The sequence below is a fragment of the Rhagoletis zephyria genome, unplaced genomic scaffold (genome assembly GCF_001687245.7).
Source record: "Rhagoletis zephyria isolate East Lansing unplaced genomic scaffold, Rhagoletis_zephyria_1.1 Rzeph_scaffold_06440, whole genome shotgun sequence".
Lineage (NCBI taxonomy): Eukaryota > Metazoa > Arthropoda > Insecta > Diptera > Tephritidae > Rhagoletis > Rhagoletis zephyria.
Genome location: NW_016163523.1, coordinates 18,426 through 36,075, shown reverse-complemented (window position 1 = coordinate 36,075; position 17,650 = coordinate 18,426). Strand labels below are relative to the sequence as shown.

Here is a 17,650-nt window from a genome sequence, read left to right as displayed (position 1 = left end):
GGGATATGCCATAGGTTAAAAGGATATTCAAAAGATTTATAACTCTTTCGCTTGAAACCTCTAATAAAAGCCGGGAAGGTCTAAGAACTATCAGTGGAGACTGCAAGCTAAGGTAAAGTCTTTTGCAACTGGGATAATGCAGCAATAACTTTTATGAGGTCTATGGTAATTAAATAGACAAAAAGACAATATCGACAGCCGGTTAGCTCGATGGAAACATTTTTTTTTCCAATAGTGTTCGCCATTCGGTTGGTAATCACAAACCCCCGACCGTAATTTTGTCACGGAAAAGCTTCTTCTTTGCAGTTTGGAGGCGACGTACATTTGTAGACCTACGACTTGCCAGTTAACTACATGACGTTAGCAAATATATGTGCGTATCAAATACTTTCCTTTTTAGCAAATGTAAAAAATTTTGTCATTTAAACTACTCGTACATAAAAAATGGCGTTCATTGCCATGAAAAAAAATATTGTTATAATTATAGAGCCAGTCCTTGTAATCCCTACAAACACATAATAAATTTTCCTGTCATAGACTCAATCAGCAAATGCATAAGACCCCGAAATCCTAACTTTTCCCAAGCACTGACCATTCAAGTGGCGCTGACTGGTCAATTTATGAATGATCATTATTTTTGTAGTAAATTTAATTTCACATTTCGCTTATCTTATCGCGATTATGGTGTGTGTCCTTTCTCTACCCAGGGAGTCGTCGGTATCCATTGCATTTCTCATAGCCAGCTATATATTTATGTAAGTAAACTGTCGTACAAAAACATTTATTTAACCCAAATTATATTAGGCGGCTCGACGACATGAATTACTCGTCAACTCTGACGGCGACAACGCAACAACAGCAAGCGACAACAAGTGAGGAAATGCCAACAGATTTATGGCAATGCTTGGCGCCAGTACCCCGAAAAACATTATGTCCTTTATTATCCTTTCAAACACTGTAATGATGCACTTGTTTAGTTTCTTGTTGTTCCTTTTTGTTTTTTTCTTTTTTTTGGTTACTGGCTTGCCTCAGTGTTGCGCATTTGGCTTATCTGATGCAACATAGTTGTAACTAGTGCGGCATGAATGACGCTGCACCGGCGCATACCAGGCCACGTCGGTGACAAACGACGCCCAGTGACGCCAATCGCCGTCAACTCGCACAGCCGCACAGCAAATCAGATATTAGGCAAATGATTGGGTTGGTTGCCAAGGAATGAATGCCATGATTTTAATTGCGTCGGGCACACGCAGAGTTTTTGAATTTCTCGATTCATTTATTTTCGCTGATTGTTTTTTTTGTTTTTGTTCTCCTCTATGCAGGTATGTATGTAATACTTATTTACAACTCTGATTTGGGCAATGAAGTTTTGTTACATTACGGCTGGCGACTGAGCCTCGCTCCTTCCTTTTACTCGTGTGCGTGCGCGTATCTTGTAGTACAAGTATCCTTAAGATAAATTCGATACCTAGTCGTGTTGTTTGTGCGCTGAATGCTTTGTTGAATGAATCGAGTATGATGAAATTTTTAGTACCTCATAATCGGCGTACCTACCAGTAACCCGCCGCAACCAACTACAAAAGTTTTTAGCCTTTCTGCCGTCTGACCGGCTTTTTTAAGGCTCTGCTGTTTATGGCAGATTGTGGAGCACACAGGCTCTGGCTCTGGCACTGGCACTGGCAAAGGCTGTAATTTAATATCTATCTACCCTCGGCGACATTCATTTCGAATTTGTATAATCATATTAAGGATATTTTGGGTCGCGCTGCATTAATTGCTCGCTTGGCTGGCTTGGTTCTTACCGCCACACATTCTACCTGCCATAAATTGTCGCACCACGGCTCATAAAGGTGCTCGACTTCTACCCGCATTTACATACACAAACATATGTACGTACATACGTACATATGTACACACTAATGGCGGCGAGCGAATTGACATGATTTCTTCTTGTTGTCCATTCATGTTCATTCGCGCAGTTTAGATTTCTTTTAATGGCGCATTCAATTCCAAGTCCTCAATAATTGCTTTCGTTACTGCCGCTGGTTCGCCCAGTGCTTGTTGTTGTTGTTGTTGCAGTTGGGCTGTTATCTTTTTCATTTGTTTTTAATATTTTTACTCAAATGATTTTGTCGCTTTCGTTTGCCTTGCTGTGCCTGTGCCGTTCGGTTGGGTCGGTCATTTTATTATCACTCGAATAAACACGAAACATTTGTTACCAATCAGCGTTTTAATTTTATGCTTTTGCGCATAAATACATATGTTTATTCGAATATACCCTACAAGACAGCTGAGTATCATATGAGTACTCATATTATCATTACTCCTAATCACAAAAGTGCTTATCAAAGTCCTCATTTTCGTTCAGGCCATGGGAAAAAATTGAGTACTTTCCCCTCAATGTTGTCATCAGAAAGTCCTCAGTACTAATAGTCAAACTACTCATTTATGCCGTACTACAAGAACAAAAGTGTAAATGTGTGAGAATTTTTGCCTAAAGTGCTCAGCAATGTCTTGTAGGGTATGCATGCAGATATAACAGCAGACGTCTGTACATGGCTATGTATATATGTATGTATGTACATACATATTTATGTGAAAGAAAATTTCTGTTATTATCTTCATTTTAACTTTGAAATATTCTCTTTATTTGCCACGCAAAAAAAAGTGTCAATCTCAGGCGATTGTACGTAAGATTGCTGCAAAAAGTATCTAAATTTATGTACATATGTACATAAGGGCGGGTGAATTATTTTTTTTTTACTATGCGCGTATAGCATGTGAGGGATCTACGTGTAATTCTAAGTAAATTTGCCAAAGAAACCGTTTGTCTAAAATTAATTTGGAGTTTGCCAAATTGCGAAATTAGGCTTCCAAGAAAATGTGAATATTTTCACTGTTGCGCCGTCTGATGGGAGTTTTAAGAAAAAGATAAGTGCAGAAATGAATTGCTCATCCCAAAATACCTCTATACATAGAATGTTTTTATACATAATTTAAGCACTTCTTTACGACACTACAGCAAATTTCTAAGAAACCTATTTTCGCAGTTTGGCAAACTCCAAATTGATTTTAGACCCACGGTTTCTTCGGCAAATTTGCTTAGAATTACACGTAGAATCGTTATGTACTATATGCGCATAGTCGAAAAATCTCCAATACTAATTGACCCACCCTAATGTGCATACATATGCATGTATCACGAAACTGTATTTTCGTAGCTCTCTCTTTTTTGTTTAATTATAATTATCGATTATCGATTTACATATGTTTATAGGTATATATATATATACTGATCCTTATAGTTTTATTTTGCGTTTATTAGTGTCCACACTTTTTCGACTAAGTGATTTGTCGAGATTCTCCTCTAATTTACAAAGAACGAAAAATGGCACCGAAGATGGCACAGCACCGAAAACGGTTTGTATCCAAACCAAAATTGGCAAGGCACCTAGAATTTATATGCAATGGGCTATAGTAGGGCTTCTGAGGTTGACTCAGCGCTTAATCACAGAAGACTAAAGCGTCTGTCACCGGAAGATGCGGCTGCAAGTGGGGGTTTGATGTCTTGGATGAAGCAGCTTCCTTTATAATCGTGTAAAAATTAAGTTTCCTTAACCTTCTTCCGATGACGACCTATACGAATGCTTAAGAGGCTACGATTTGAGGGAATGCACCTGAAATGTCCGTACACTTAACGGGGAATTGCATCTGTTCGACTGGGAGATGTACTCTGACACACTAAGGCTGAAATTACCGTCCCCAAAGAAATACGACGGACAGACCAAGGCAAGAAACTCGGACTACTATCATTTTGCAGCTAAGATACGCACACACTTTCATGTAGCATAAAAAGGGTGTCCGGTAGTGCAACGAATGCTAAACGTCGAAAAGCTGCAATCTCTATAAACTGTCGGCATATTCGTCAACTGACTCTTATACTAGCTCTCTTAGAGCACTCGAGAACCAAGCTGCAAGAATTCTAAAGATGACGGACGGCCAGCTGAGTTATTCAAGTTCCACTTATGAGTAGACATAAGTTGGGTTAGAATTAGAGAGAGTTGTAAATTGTCTTTTTATACTACATATGTAGTATATATGTATGTTCAATGTCCTTAAAATATTAACATCTAAATTTTTTTTGGCGCACCCCTTTATTTTGTTTTATGTACAAAATAAAGACATCCACGAAAATTTCAAAATCTAATACAATTTTTGTTTTTTAATTTTTAATTTTTGGTGGTTGTAGTTTTGTTTGTATATAGAACTAAATAAAAGGAGGCTCCATGATGTTGATATTTTAAGGACCACCCTAGTGTATATATAAATTTAGACTTTGGTGGACTTACCCCAAGTTATTTGGCTTAAAGCTCTATAGGGTCTCTAATGACAGCACAATCATTGTTTCAGTTAGCTTTATTGATGTTGGCCAGCATGATTTCCTCTCAAATAAGGTTAGGTTTTTCATAAATATATATAAATTTCATTTTTTTCATTGCCTAATCGGGAATTTACATGAGGCGACTTTTTAGCCAACTTTTAGTTGAAAGCAACAATCGCCTGGTGTAAACGGCCTTTCAACTAATCGCTTTCAATGAAGTTGGTCGGCTGCCTACTTTCGTTCAACTTTTGATTCAACTAATCGCCTGTGAAAGTTGAATCATGTAAATTCCCTATAACAAAGAATTGGATTCTTCTCCGCTGGAAAAAAATTATGCGAACAGTTTTGTTTAGCTGCAATTTTTTTTTTCATTTTCTGCAACATCTATTTCAATTCCTCCCATTCTTCCTTAACTACAAACACTTAGCACTTCTATTGTATTTCCAATATTCATATTTTCAAAGTCATTAAATGATAATCAACAAAAGTATTCAAGCCACTTTTGCATAGCGCCACTCGCACAGCAGCCACACAGTCAGTGAGGCGATGTGACTCCCTTCCTGATGCCAGACCAAAACAAAGACGCCACATGTGGTCCACACTAACGTAATCTTTTGCTAGTCAACTGCGCCAGGCGCATACCAGATCAGCCAGGTAAGTATGTAGAAAGAGAATAACAACAACGACAACAACTAACCGAAAACTCAAATTGAACAGAATGACAAACTGTAGTTCGGGTCAAGACACTATAAATCATGACTAGGCGAGACGAGCAAAGCAAAGATGGGCTGCAAGCCGAGTCGCCGGGGCCAGACAATAATCGCATGTGACAGAGGGTATTGTGGAGAAGGAAGCGAATTTGGGAAATGAAATGCGATCACTTAAATGTCATTCAGGTATTAATAAATGTCAAAACAAGCAGAGACAATGGACACCAATGTGAAAAAAATATGAGGAACAACAAGAACAACAAAAGTGGACGCAACTTCAGAACATCAGGAAAGCGTAAACAAAGCGCGGAGTAACTACAACTCAATTGACGAAGATTGCGCACGCAACGAGCAAGAAACTACGCAAACCAGCGGGGAGTCGGTCAGAGGGTCGGATCGCCTGAAGCGCTGGAGTTATACATAGCGACGACGACGACGACGAGAGGGAGGATCGGTAGCCGTCTGAATGGTTTTCTCAGCTACAATTCTATTTTGTATGCAGGAATGGTTGGCAAAGAAAGTGCTGTTTTGGCATTTGCACTAAAGAGCAATAATTTATATCTACTAAGTACATTGTGCAATTAAGAAAAGCAAAGAAATTTGGGGAAAGTAAATGCTGATCTACTTTTCTTTAATTTTGTATTTATATGTTTTGGCTGTTTGCACAGCAGAAGACATCATTTTATTGTTTCTATTGTTCTAATAGCGTTGCTCTTCCGCTGCACTTGGACTCCCGACGACCACACAGGATGATCCCAGTAGCCAAAGCTCGCTGGCGAGTTTGGTAAGAAACTGAGTTGCTTGCAACAAACGGCAACCAATTGCTGGGGCATGTGGCCGCAGGCTGTCCGGATGCTGGCTTTGGGCTTTGGGCAGAAGCTCGCTCAGGCGCACAACATATTAAACAATTGTACAATTCATGTAATTCATGTTGCACGATCGTGCAAAACTACAAAGAGCCCCAACAATCGATAAGTGTAGTGTGTGCGTGGCATGACAGGTGGCGCCAGCCAGAAACTGAGGACATAAATACAAATCTACATATGTATGAACACATGTATCTGCATGTTATTGTGAAAAGCTCAAGCCCACGTCGTACAGTGGTTCAAAACTGGGATTTACTCTTCATTATTCACTGGCACCAATTTGAATTTTTTTTTATGGAAGCTTACAAAATTAGCAAGAGACTGGTTGAGCGCGATTTTTGAATTTGTATTGGTTTATGTCAAATAGAAAAGTGCAGAAAAAGTAGCAATTTTGAAGAAAATCTATTCTCCTGTTCCAGTTAATAAATGTTACATAATAGAAACTATTTGAAAACATTTATAGGATTCCCTCAAAATAAACAAAAAAAAAAAACATGTCGCAAGAAAAATTTTAAATTTTATAAAAAAAATTCACCATTATAAAAATTTTTTTAGTTTTTAGGAAAAATTTTGGTATACAGTTTTATTGAAGCGCAAACTCTAAGCCACTTGAAACTAGCACTTTATTATACTAAAATGTAATGATCAATAAAACGGCACACCCAAAATTTTTCTAAAAAAGTAAAAGAAAAACTTTAATTTTGTGCAAATTTTTAAAACATTTAAAATATATTTTGTAAAATTTTTTTCGTTTTTGGGGAGTCCCATAATTGTTGTCAACACTTATTCACTGAAACATTTATTAACTGGAACAGGGAATCGGTGTTCTTCAAAATTGCCACTTTTTCTGATTTTCGCTCTAAAAAGTGTAATATAAACAAATGAAAATTCTAAAATTGGGCTCAGCTGGTCTCTTGCTAATTTTAAAAGCTTTAATTTAAATAATAAAGTGGATTTAAAAATAAAGGCTCCAGTTTATTATGAACAGAAAATACCAGTTTTGAACCACTGTACGATGGCAGGTCACCACTGCAGAAAAAAATCGCATATTAGCCATTTGGTCCACCAGTCTTTTGGCTTGTAGTTGTCCCCCTTAAACTGAATTGTTTCATTATGTGCCTTGCTCTTCTCCTAGTCTTAGTCTTTGTTGTTCTTGTAATTGTTATTGTTTTATGATTGGAACAAAGAGATTATGACAACGACGCGCACGATCGCGCACTCGAACTGACTATTGTTTACTGTGGAACGCTACGCGAGTTCATTGTTTTACCCATTTTTCGAAATATGGAACTGTGTCTTCATCGGAGTCGACTAAAAGGAGCGGCATGCAGCAAACTCAATGAGCAATTAGGCTGATTTGCATATTTGTAGTAATGCAGGTATTCCGCAAAGAGAATTCGGAGCTGAGCCAATTTTTAACATATGCTTGCATTTTTCAACTTGCGTACACACATATGTATGTATATATGTATGTATGTATTTATTAAATCATGCTTTTATTTTAACAATGACAGCCGCTTCTGTGCTTGCGAAGTACGACCGCATTTAACAACCAAATATTGGTAAAAGAAAAACACTTTTTTGAGATGAAGCTGGCGCTCGGAAAAGCTAAGTTTCGATTCCTGGTTCGACCAAAAATATATTATCTCCTAATAACGGTCCGCTGTTCGAATGCGTAAACTTGTAGGCCCCTCCCTTAATTGATATTTTTATCATTTAGGGTCGATTTCTCATAATTTATAAAAGCCCTTTATTCTGCCAGTTTATGTGATACCCAGTGATAATTAGAAATCGGTTCCAACAGCAACTTCTACACAGAAAATCTACAAAAATGTGCATGTCGAAAACATATTGCGTTGATCAGTTTTTGCATCGGCGAAAAAATTGCAAGTGCCGTTATCAACGCAAAAGATACTAACTGGCACTACCAAGAGAGTTTTTTTGTTAATGGTTTTCCTAGGTGGAAAATAAATAATATTTTACTTCTCCTATAAAGCTTTAAAATTGCCATTTGGCATCTTTCGCAGCTATGTAGGTTAACCACTTTCTCTTTGACACGTAATTTCTTTCCTTACTGCCCATTTCCACAGGATAAAGTTTATATCTTGATACATTTTTTAGAATTTAAATAGGCAATGGAGGCCGCTAATTGTTCTTCTAGAGCAATATATATCAGAGTTTATATCTTGCCATCTATTGCCGGTAATTTGGTAGTTTGACAGCTATATTTTCATTTGCACGAAAACTTCGTGGCGCTACATTATTGATATTTTAATATAAAAGCAAAAAATTGAGCTGTTTTCTGTCGAAATATTTGTTCTTATGTACTTGGATGTAAAAAAGTATATATATTTTTTTTTAATTTTTTAAGTGGTTAAATGCGGCAAACACGCGTTTTAGAAGCCATCTTACAAATGCTTATATCAAGATATAAAAAGCCCGCACAAATATTGCCACTGATATAACTTATATCTAGCGCCCAAAATGACAGCTGGACGGCAGTAAATTTTATCCTGTGGAGGCGGCCAATTATCTATACTAAATACAAAAAGTATAAAAAATAAGATAAACGGATACAAGCACCCAGCAGGACCCAGCTCTCAAGAAAAAACAAAAACATTAATAGAAAAACACGCTCAGGAAATGAAAGTGGAATTTTCTTCTATCAAAAATTTCTTAAATTTATTTGCAGGTCTCCAGGAAAAAATGCTGGTATGTATGCACATATACTACATATATTTATTTCTTGAAGAAAATTTCTAGAAACGGCTAATTACTTTTTTAAGTAACAGAAATAATGAAAAATGTTTCTTGTGATTTTTCTTGAGAGCAGGCGGCTAAGCCTTAAAGTTTTTTTTTTACATACTAATAATAATAATAATAGATTGGCGCTTACACATATGTTAGTGTTTGGCCGAGCTTCTCCTCTGATTTGCGGCGTGCGCCTTGATGTTGTCACACAAAGCGGAGGGACCTACAGTTTTACGCCGACTCCGAACGGCGATTGTATTTTTATGAGAAGCTGTTTTTCATGGCAGAAATACACTCGGAGGTTTGCCATTGCCTGCCGACGGACGACCGCTGTTAAGAAAAAACCTTTTTTCTATATTTTTTGCGATGTTGCTTTGACCAGGGTTTGAACCCAGGCGTTGCGGAGTGGAAGCGCGCACTGCTTACCACTACACCACAGCTCCCATAATAAGAATGAAGACACATTTTCTTCTAATCACTAACTTGGCGAGTGGCGAAACGAACGATATTAGGCATGTTTTATTCAACCATCACAAGCAAATAGTTAAATCTTGGTCAAATAAAACGAAATTAGCTTATTTCCTATGTTAGCCTAATTTTGACAGTTGTTTGACTGCAAATAGTGTCAAAGTAAGTTTTTGCCTCTTTCTGATTGGCTGAAGGAGAAAATTTCTGATGCTGAATGGCAATGCCTCTTGTTCAATATACAAGCCAAGATAGCTTTTCATAAGCCAATATAATTATGTTGGGTAAGTCCTCCGTACAAAATAAGCTAATAGCTTAAATTTCTGGACAAATAAAACACGGCTATTAGTGAGATAAACTACACTCGCCAGCGTCCATCGCTTCTAGCTAACTACATACATATGTTGTTGCTTTCACATACAAAATTGTTCGTTAAGCGAGCGGAAGTCAAACATAGCGAGCAGAGAAATGGCGAATCGAAGGCGGTTTTTGTTAATCGAATCAACTATAGGGTTCTTACACAACCTAGAAGAAGAGGCGGCATACTTACATAATTCAAATTTTTATTTTCTTTTTTTGATTATCACACTCTTGCAACAAAGGCACGATGTGTACATATATGTACATACAAACACATTCAGAACAACTTCAATATCTCTTCAAGATCAAACGAGACTCGAAACTACATACAAATAAATGAATTCGCCTTGCATATGCAACCCCCCTGCTGTTATTCGAATTGGAAACATGCACAAGAAATTCTTTGGTTTATTTGCGAGTAACGTTGTTTGTTCTTATTCGATTCATCCCTACTATACAAAGCAACATTCCATTCAGCGCCTGAATGTAGGCTACGACTTTCTGCTGGTTGTCAACTGCAGTTCGTAATGCAACAATGCGTACGCCTAAAAGCAGGCAATGACGCAGTGCGTGCAATTGGTATGCATGTGAAACATATACCAACAAAAATGATGAATGTCCTTTGCACACGCGCAGGTTCAACTGAATTTTCCTTCGCCTTTTTTATTAATTTGAAAATGATTCAATGATCATACTAAGTAATAAAGGAGTTTCAAAAATGTGTACATATCTAACTTTGGCCTTTGTTGACTCGATATGATTTTTTTTTAACATTTTTCATTCAAACGACCGCAAGCTCAATAAAATTGTTGAATGGTAGTAAATAATTTTTATGAAAGCTGCAGTAATGCGCTCGAAGAATTTTAATTTAGTATCACTAGGCTGGATTACAGAAAAACTTATAGCTGACCGATGTCTTTTAAATTTGAACTAATGGTTTGCAGTTAGCCCTATGCAGCGCTTAGTAAAATTTACTTATTTGCATTCGATATAAGAACTTTGTATAACACGAATCCTATCATTTCATGTACGATATAACCAAATTAAGAGAACAACAATAATAAATAGTATGTATGTAATAAATGCGTAAATTAGTCACGAAATTACATTCAATGTAAGTATGTACTTTGAAATTCGATTGTGTCCATTAAAACTTTAAAATCTCTACTGTATGCGTAATTAGGCGAATGCCGCATGTCTGCCAAAAGTGATACAAAAATTACAACCTCCTAACTGTATATACATTTTATTTTCTTATTTTACTAAACTAACTATACATAAAAACAGCTCTGTATATTATTTCCTTACAATCCATTCTAAAAGAAAATAATGTGTTATTTTGATATCTGTGTAAGTTTATATTTGATGAATTTTTTTCATACGTATTTTATATGTATGTATGTAGTATATAATATTAACAAAGGTTTTATCAACATTTTATATACAATTTCTTAGAATTTACACATGATTTAGTTACATTTTTTTATTTTATTGCTAACTTTATGTTTACTAGCAGCTTAAAAAGAAATAAATGAAAGACTCAAGAAGCTTGTCCTCTAGATGGGTCTCATCTGATTTTTATGGGTTCAATTTTAATAGTTGTAAAGTAGTAATACCTACGAGCATAATAATAATAAGTTTGAATAATGAAACATTTTTGAAATACGTTTTCTACCTTTGATTCTACATCAATGGTGGGCTCACGCACATTATTGTTGAAGAGTCACTCACGAGTTAGTAGTCCCTGTGATCAGCTTATTAACTTATTTAACAGCCCATAGGAATAGTAAGGCAGGAGCACCATCGCTAAGAACCGAGCTCGCATTAAAAAGATTTCGTTTGGAAAATTCTTCCTGCATAAATTTTTTCCCAAATCTATGTATAAAAAGTCAGTGAGTCAGTCACTTCTAACAATTCACACTGTTATGCGTTGCTAAATGATTTTGCTCTCAAATTGGGAACAAATTGAATTTCAACTCTGTCTAAAATATTAATCTAATCTTGCACATATATTGGGGCACATTCAAAGTCAGAATAAAGGCGACCCTAGAGTCAGTTGCAGCTTTTTGACATAATTTTCAAAAGAATATCTGTCAAAAAAGCTGTAACTAACTGTAGAGTCGACCATGATAAAAACATAGCAAGGTAGAACCGTTCTCTCAATTTGTCGGCCATGATTTTTTTTTTGAAGTTTGCCAACATTTTAAAATCATATAAAAGTGAAAATAAAAAATTGAAATTGTTCGAAATTGTTGTTGCTGAGATTGAAAATGAAAATGTGTGTGTGAGTTTGTGAGTAAATTTAAAAATTAAATTGTTTGGAAACGTCAAGAATTTTAAAAGTGACTCTCAGCGGTTCTACCTTACTATATTTTTATCATGGAGTCGACTATGAATATGCGCCATTGATATTAAAAAGCCTCCCTACTGAAAGAAAGTTTGCAATCTTACTGTCAATGTTGGAAGGACTTTGGAAATTTGCTTTTTTAGGCGATACTATTGGGCATATCCTCAAAATTCCAGAAGATAATTTAGGTGGGCGTTCTTAAGAGAAGCTAAAAGGGTACTTCCCTGCAGAAGGGCTTTTCCTATTTACAATTCTGAAGTACGCCCTAAAAAGCTCTTCTAAGAGTAGCGAATGCAGAAGCCCTTCAATTTGCACCACTTCATACAAAAAAAAAAGAAAGAAGAAAGCAATGTAGAGTGGAAGGCCTCTTAACACCCAGGAAAGCCTTCGAAAGGGATTTTAACTGCTGAAATTATCTGTTGGGATGTATGATGCAAGGAAATTGCAAAAAGCTTGCCATTGAAAACACCTAAAAATTCTTGTAGTTCATGACATTAGGACAAAAGATGTGTTTCTATTTCTGAATCAGGCTTTCCAATAACCCGTGAGCGAGACAAAAATTATTTAGTATAATTGTAAGGGATGCGATCACCGATTATTTTGGACTGATCAACGCCTGAATTCGGAAGCTATAAATTTAATTTTTGCTTCGAACAAAATCACAGAGAGCTATTGAATATTGAACTTCTTTTAAAGTCTGATTACTTGGCTTAGATTTTGCATTGTCATTAATTTATTTTGTTTTATTTTGCGTTATTTCAAAACTGTTGTGGATCAAAACGGAAAGTGGGAGCCGAAAAACTTACTTTTGTGATATGAAATTTTTCAGGACAGTTTCATATATGTAAGTATGTAGGTAACAACCTACATATATTAGGAAGTCTAAATTGGTTACAATTTTAGTTTGACAATACTGAAGTGCTTCGAGCGTTTAATTCAGCGATATTAAGGAACAATAGATCAAAATTTTCCAGAGGGACATTGGTTGAACCCAAGCTGTAGATTTTCTAGAATAGGAATGGAAATTAAGACAATCCGGAAGGGTCTCCAATTCCGAGTGAATTTCAACCCCATTCAATTTGAATTTAAAGTAACTTTAGTTGAAATTCACTCGGAAGTGAAATGCAGAATTTGTGGAATATGAAAATAATAGGAAAAGATGTAGCAGCGGCGACACGCTTGCCACCACAGATTGAAGCAAGGTGGAGCTAGTCTAGGTGAAGGTGTCCTTGCGAATACAATTTTCTGGAACTGCCGGCCATTTATATCTAAATAATCTTATTAATAGGAATTAACTTAATTAATACATTGCACTGATAGTTTCAACTATTGGGCCTTTAAATAATCCGAATAAAATTTTAATTACAATCTTTTCTGATGAAATTTTGACATTTATATGTATAATACATTTTAAGATTTGTATTTGTAGGTAGTGCGTGCACCGATTACATATTTATATGCCTCCCATTCTACAATATGTAGGCATGTTGGTACAGATCCATACATATCAGTTTACGTTTTATAGTATTAAAGGAGAAGCTATGAAAGTTTATAGGTCATCCATTACAATGTGGTCCTTCTGATGTCCTTATATGCAATATTTTTTTGGCTTTTATATGTACATACATATGTCTATATTTAGGTCCTACATTTCGCAGCAATACTTTCTTGTTTCAGTTTACAAATATACACTATTTTTTACAACAAAAGTATAAGTACTTATTTTATATACAAAATTATGTATTTATGTGTGTGTCTATACGTAAATAAATATGTATGTTTGTATGTCCACATATTATGCATATTTTATTAAAAATGGTAAACTTAATATTTATACAATTTATTTTCTTACAAATTTCTATTACTGCACTTGAATTGTTTACTTTGTTAATTATGTTATAAATACTCAGAATGCAATAAGTTTTTCGCTTGAATTACAATTGGATACATTTGCTCTTCTTTCTTTTGCCATTTTTTTTTAAAGGATTCATAGGGATTCCAGCTTCTTATATGTAGTTAATTACAAGCTGGTTTGTATTGTTTGTCTGTATTTGGTTTACATATATGCACATACGCCCACTTGCCCACTTGCCCACTTTCACACTACCAAACATCCAACATCAAGCAACATTTCCTATTATTGCTGCAAATGCGATGGACGTGCATGTTGATGATGTTGATGTTGCCATATCGCACTTTCGGCAACATGTTGCGAAAGCGCAGATAGCGCTGATTGTTGCTGCAGATGTTGCTGGGAATGTTGATGCAGTTGTTGTTGTTGTTGTTGCTGCTGTAAATGTGGAAAATGCGCGTGCAAACTGCTACTGCTACCGCTGCCGTTATGGTTGCTATTACCAACACTACCGCTATTGGTGTAGAAGAGATTCCGTGAATACTGTTGAGGATGCTGATAGAGATCTGCAAGAGGAAATGCAAATGTATAAGTTATTTGTTTTTGCTTTTCGAATTGTGTGAAATGAATGCATTATACTAAACCCATTAACTGGAGATCCTGCGGAGGCAATGTGTGGGCGGTGAAAAAGAGAAAAAGACAAAAAATTTAGCAATCAATAAACCTTCAAACAGGCACACATATACATATACATACAAACCAAAATTCTCGAAAAGCATGCATTCCAAAAATATGCAGAAGGTAAAAATCAAACAAAAATATAGAAGTTCGAAAATATCGGTGCACTAAAACCAGAACACTTTTTTTCTTCTTAATTTCCCTCATTTTCAAAATGATAGTAGAAACAAAGAATGTTTACTATGGCTAGGATACAACCTGCTGCAATGCTGAAAAAGTCGACCTGTCTCTCGAGTCAGCGTTTTAGCTGCCACTTTGTCTACATGCAACAAAGTTAAGCACGCGGTGGGTCATCTCATTTGCCCAGCTAACGAAGATGCTGCCGATAACATTCGAAGTCGGCACATAAAAATCTAAAAGCGGAATAATCAAATAAAAAGATCTCTTGATTGATTTTGGTGACCTTTTTTCCACGAAATCAACTGCAAGGAAAATACTTTTTTTGAATAATTTGAATTACTTAAATAGCTTCAACTCAACCGACACAGCATTGATTACACATACATATATGTATATGTATATATACTTGACGACTTGAATTTACATATTCACACACACACGATCATGCACACAGGTATGTATGTATATACCATTTATTATGATGCACTGTAGAAAAATCAGCACTAAAACAAAAGCAAGAAATGTAAATAAGTAAATGAACGATTGAATGAATGAATGAATGGCACCTGAGTGCTCTGCGTGGCAAACTGAGCCTGCAATTGTACCTGATATTATTTTTTTTTTTGACTTTGCTGAGAATGCGAAGCTCTGCAGCTTCACGCAGCCAAGATTTTCACTGCGATAAGAAGTTTCCGGTCAAACCTTAAATACACTCATCCAAAAGGCTTTTCAAAGTACATTGCCAGCATTGCACTCTATGGTTATGTCATATGCATTGAGGGAGTACAGTGGTGGCTAAATATGAAAGTCTTAGACAATTTTAGTTTTTGATGTAAATAAAATTGTTTAAGTGGTTCATATTCTTCAAAACCACTTTCCGTGAAATCTGAGTTAATTTTGCTCTTTTCAAGTGTTCCTTTGGTGTTGTCGTATCCCCAGAGGAGAAGATTTCGCTTAATACTAATTTTTATATGGCCTTGAATCATGCCGATCTTGTGATGAATGCAGTGGGATCCAGTAAAGAATGACCAATATTTTCTAAAATACCTTCCTAAAAAGGCGATTGTTCATTGAACAAGGTCCATCATGTTTGCCAACTTGCAAAGATCTCTGCACGGAAAACATTGCAGTAATCTGAAAATCAGTAAACCACTTTGGAGTCTCTTATTTTATTGACATCATATCAGACTCGCAATTTTTTCTGTGATAAACCTTAAAGTTGTGGCCAAGGTCGCCATGATCTGATAATTAAATCTTTTAGGCATCCCAAACCTAAGAACTCTCTTCTTTGCAGATCAGAGTTGAAATTTTTACACAAAACAAAGAAACTTTTTTTTTCAAAAACCTTGATTGAGTGAAGTGGACACGCTTAAAGATTAATGAAGTATTTTGTAAGCCCAGATCTAAGATACCGAGAAATCTTATTTCATTTAATCAGGAATGAGTTCGAGAATGGGTGTAAATTCTTACAATTCCTTCAATAGCACTACGTCAATTTGTGCTTACCCCAAGAATAGGGACAAGTAATAAGTGTATGAACGCGCCCTAATAAAAGAAAACACACTGAAGCTTCAACTGGCTAGATGGTTTTCAGGAATTCCATACTTTCACTTCAAGTTATTATTCTAATGCTAATGATGTCGAGCAGATCCAACAGTCCCACCTCCGCTATCTCGCCCAGACTGTTAAGAGAGCAAGAGCACAAGTGCTTTAGGCACTTCGACTGTTGACCCGGACATCGACAAAGGAAGTGGCTAATTGACTCTACCTCATCCTCATTACGGCAGTTTCTGCAGATAGTATTTGTTGGTAGTCGCCATCGTTGAAGCATTGGTGCTATAGCACAGAAGATACCGGTTAGGAATTTTGTTGAGTTTAAGTATATCCCTGGTCTTTTTCCCACCAAGCCGCTGCCATTATAATTTTGAGATCTCACAGGTCTTCCCGTATGTTCGACAAGTCCTAAATCGTGGCCACGGTGTATTTATCAATTTTCATAACGTTGTTGTTATTGTAATAGCATGAAAATTCCCCAAAGAGTTTTTGGGCAATGTTGCTGGAGTGACAGGCCAGATATAGATCTGGTTCGATGCGGTTAAGTAGACCCCACTGTTCTACCGTGATCACTGAACGGTGGTAGTACGGAGCTGTCCGCTTCTTCTACATATTGGCATCTCTGAACCGTATCTGGTTATCTAATAAGCTCATTCATTCCCTTCAATATTGCTATGTCTGGGCATCAAGCATAGAGTGGCGTTGATATAGCTCAGTGACGCCAGCGTGGTGCCATATTTCTATAAAATTCCTGATTTCGCAGTTTTATATCCGATTGCCTTCAGTGCTGCTTGGCTATGAACAAAGATTGCTTTTTTGACAGATATCCCAAGAAATTATTAATCTGAGACTCTTTGCGGTCAAAGTCGAAGATCTATGCTCAACAATGTAGAGTTGCCATCAGTCGATGGTTGGTGTGTCCAATTCACACTTCCGATTTGATCCGCTGTATTTTTTTGGAACATAAACAAAATTTGGCCGCTCAAATCTTCGATGTTAGTGGAATATTTTAATGATTTTTTAGACGCAACTTTTAATCAGCCCACTGTCAAAGTAATTTTTTTTTAATTTATTTTTTTCTGTTTTAGTACATAACCGCCACAACAGTCAAAAAGTCTGACTTTGAAAGCTAAAGAAGTAACCAACTCGCAGCCGGATCGGCGGCCACTCAACAACGGTCAGTCAGTCAGTCAGTCAGTCAGTCAACAACAGCCTTCACAGCTATTCACTTAAAAAGAGACGCGCCACCGACATAATGTCTCTCGACCCGTTCGAAACTACACAAACAAACCCAAATGTCTAACTGACCGTCTGTGCGAGTGATTGTACGTCCGTTCGCCCCGTCTGTCCGTCCGTGTAATTAATGATGACCCACTCGCATTCCTGCGGCCTTCCAATGTTCATTTGTCGCACAGTTCAATACTTTAGTATCTTCAACCATTTGGTGGCTCTACTTTGTACATCTGTGTGTGTGTGTGTGTGTGTGCGCGTCTGTGCACTTTGAAG

At 36.5% G+C, this 17,650-nt stretch overlaps 1 protein-coding gene across 1 annotated transcript in view; it reads right to left on the bottom strand.

The window, feature by feature from the left end:
• Positions 1-13,664: 13,664 nt before the first annotated feature.
• Positions 13,665-17,650, bottom strand: part of LOC108373172 (homeobox protein araucan-like) — a 12,084-nt gene continuing 8,098 nt past the window's right edge. The window contains exon 3 of the mRNA XM_017629028.1: positions 13,665-14,298. Within this exon, the coding sequence (XP_017484517.1) occupies positions 14,018-14,298 (281 nt within the window). The 3' untranslated portion in view covers positions 13,665-14,017. The remainder of the gene's footprint in view (positions 14,299-17,650) is intronic.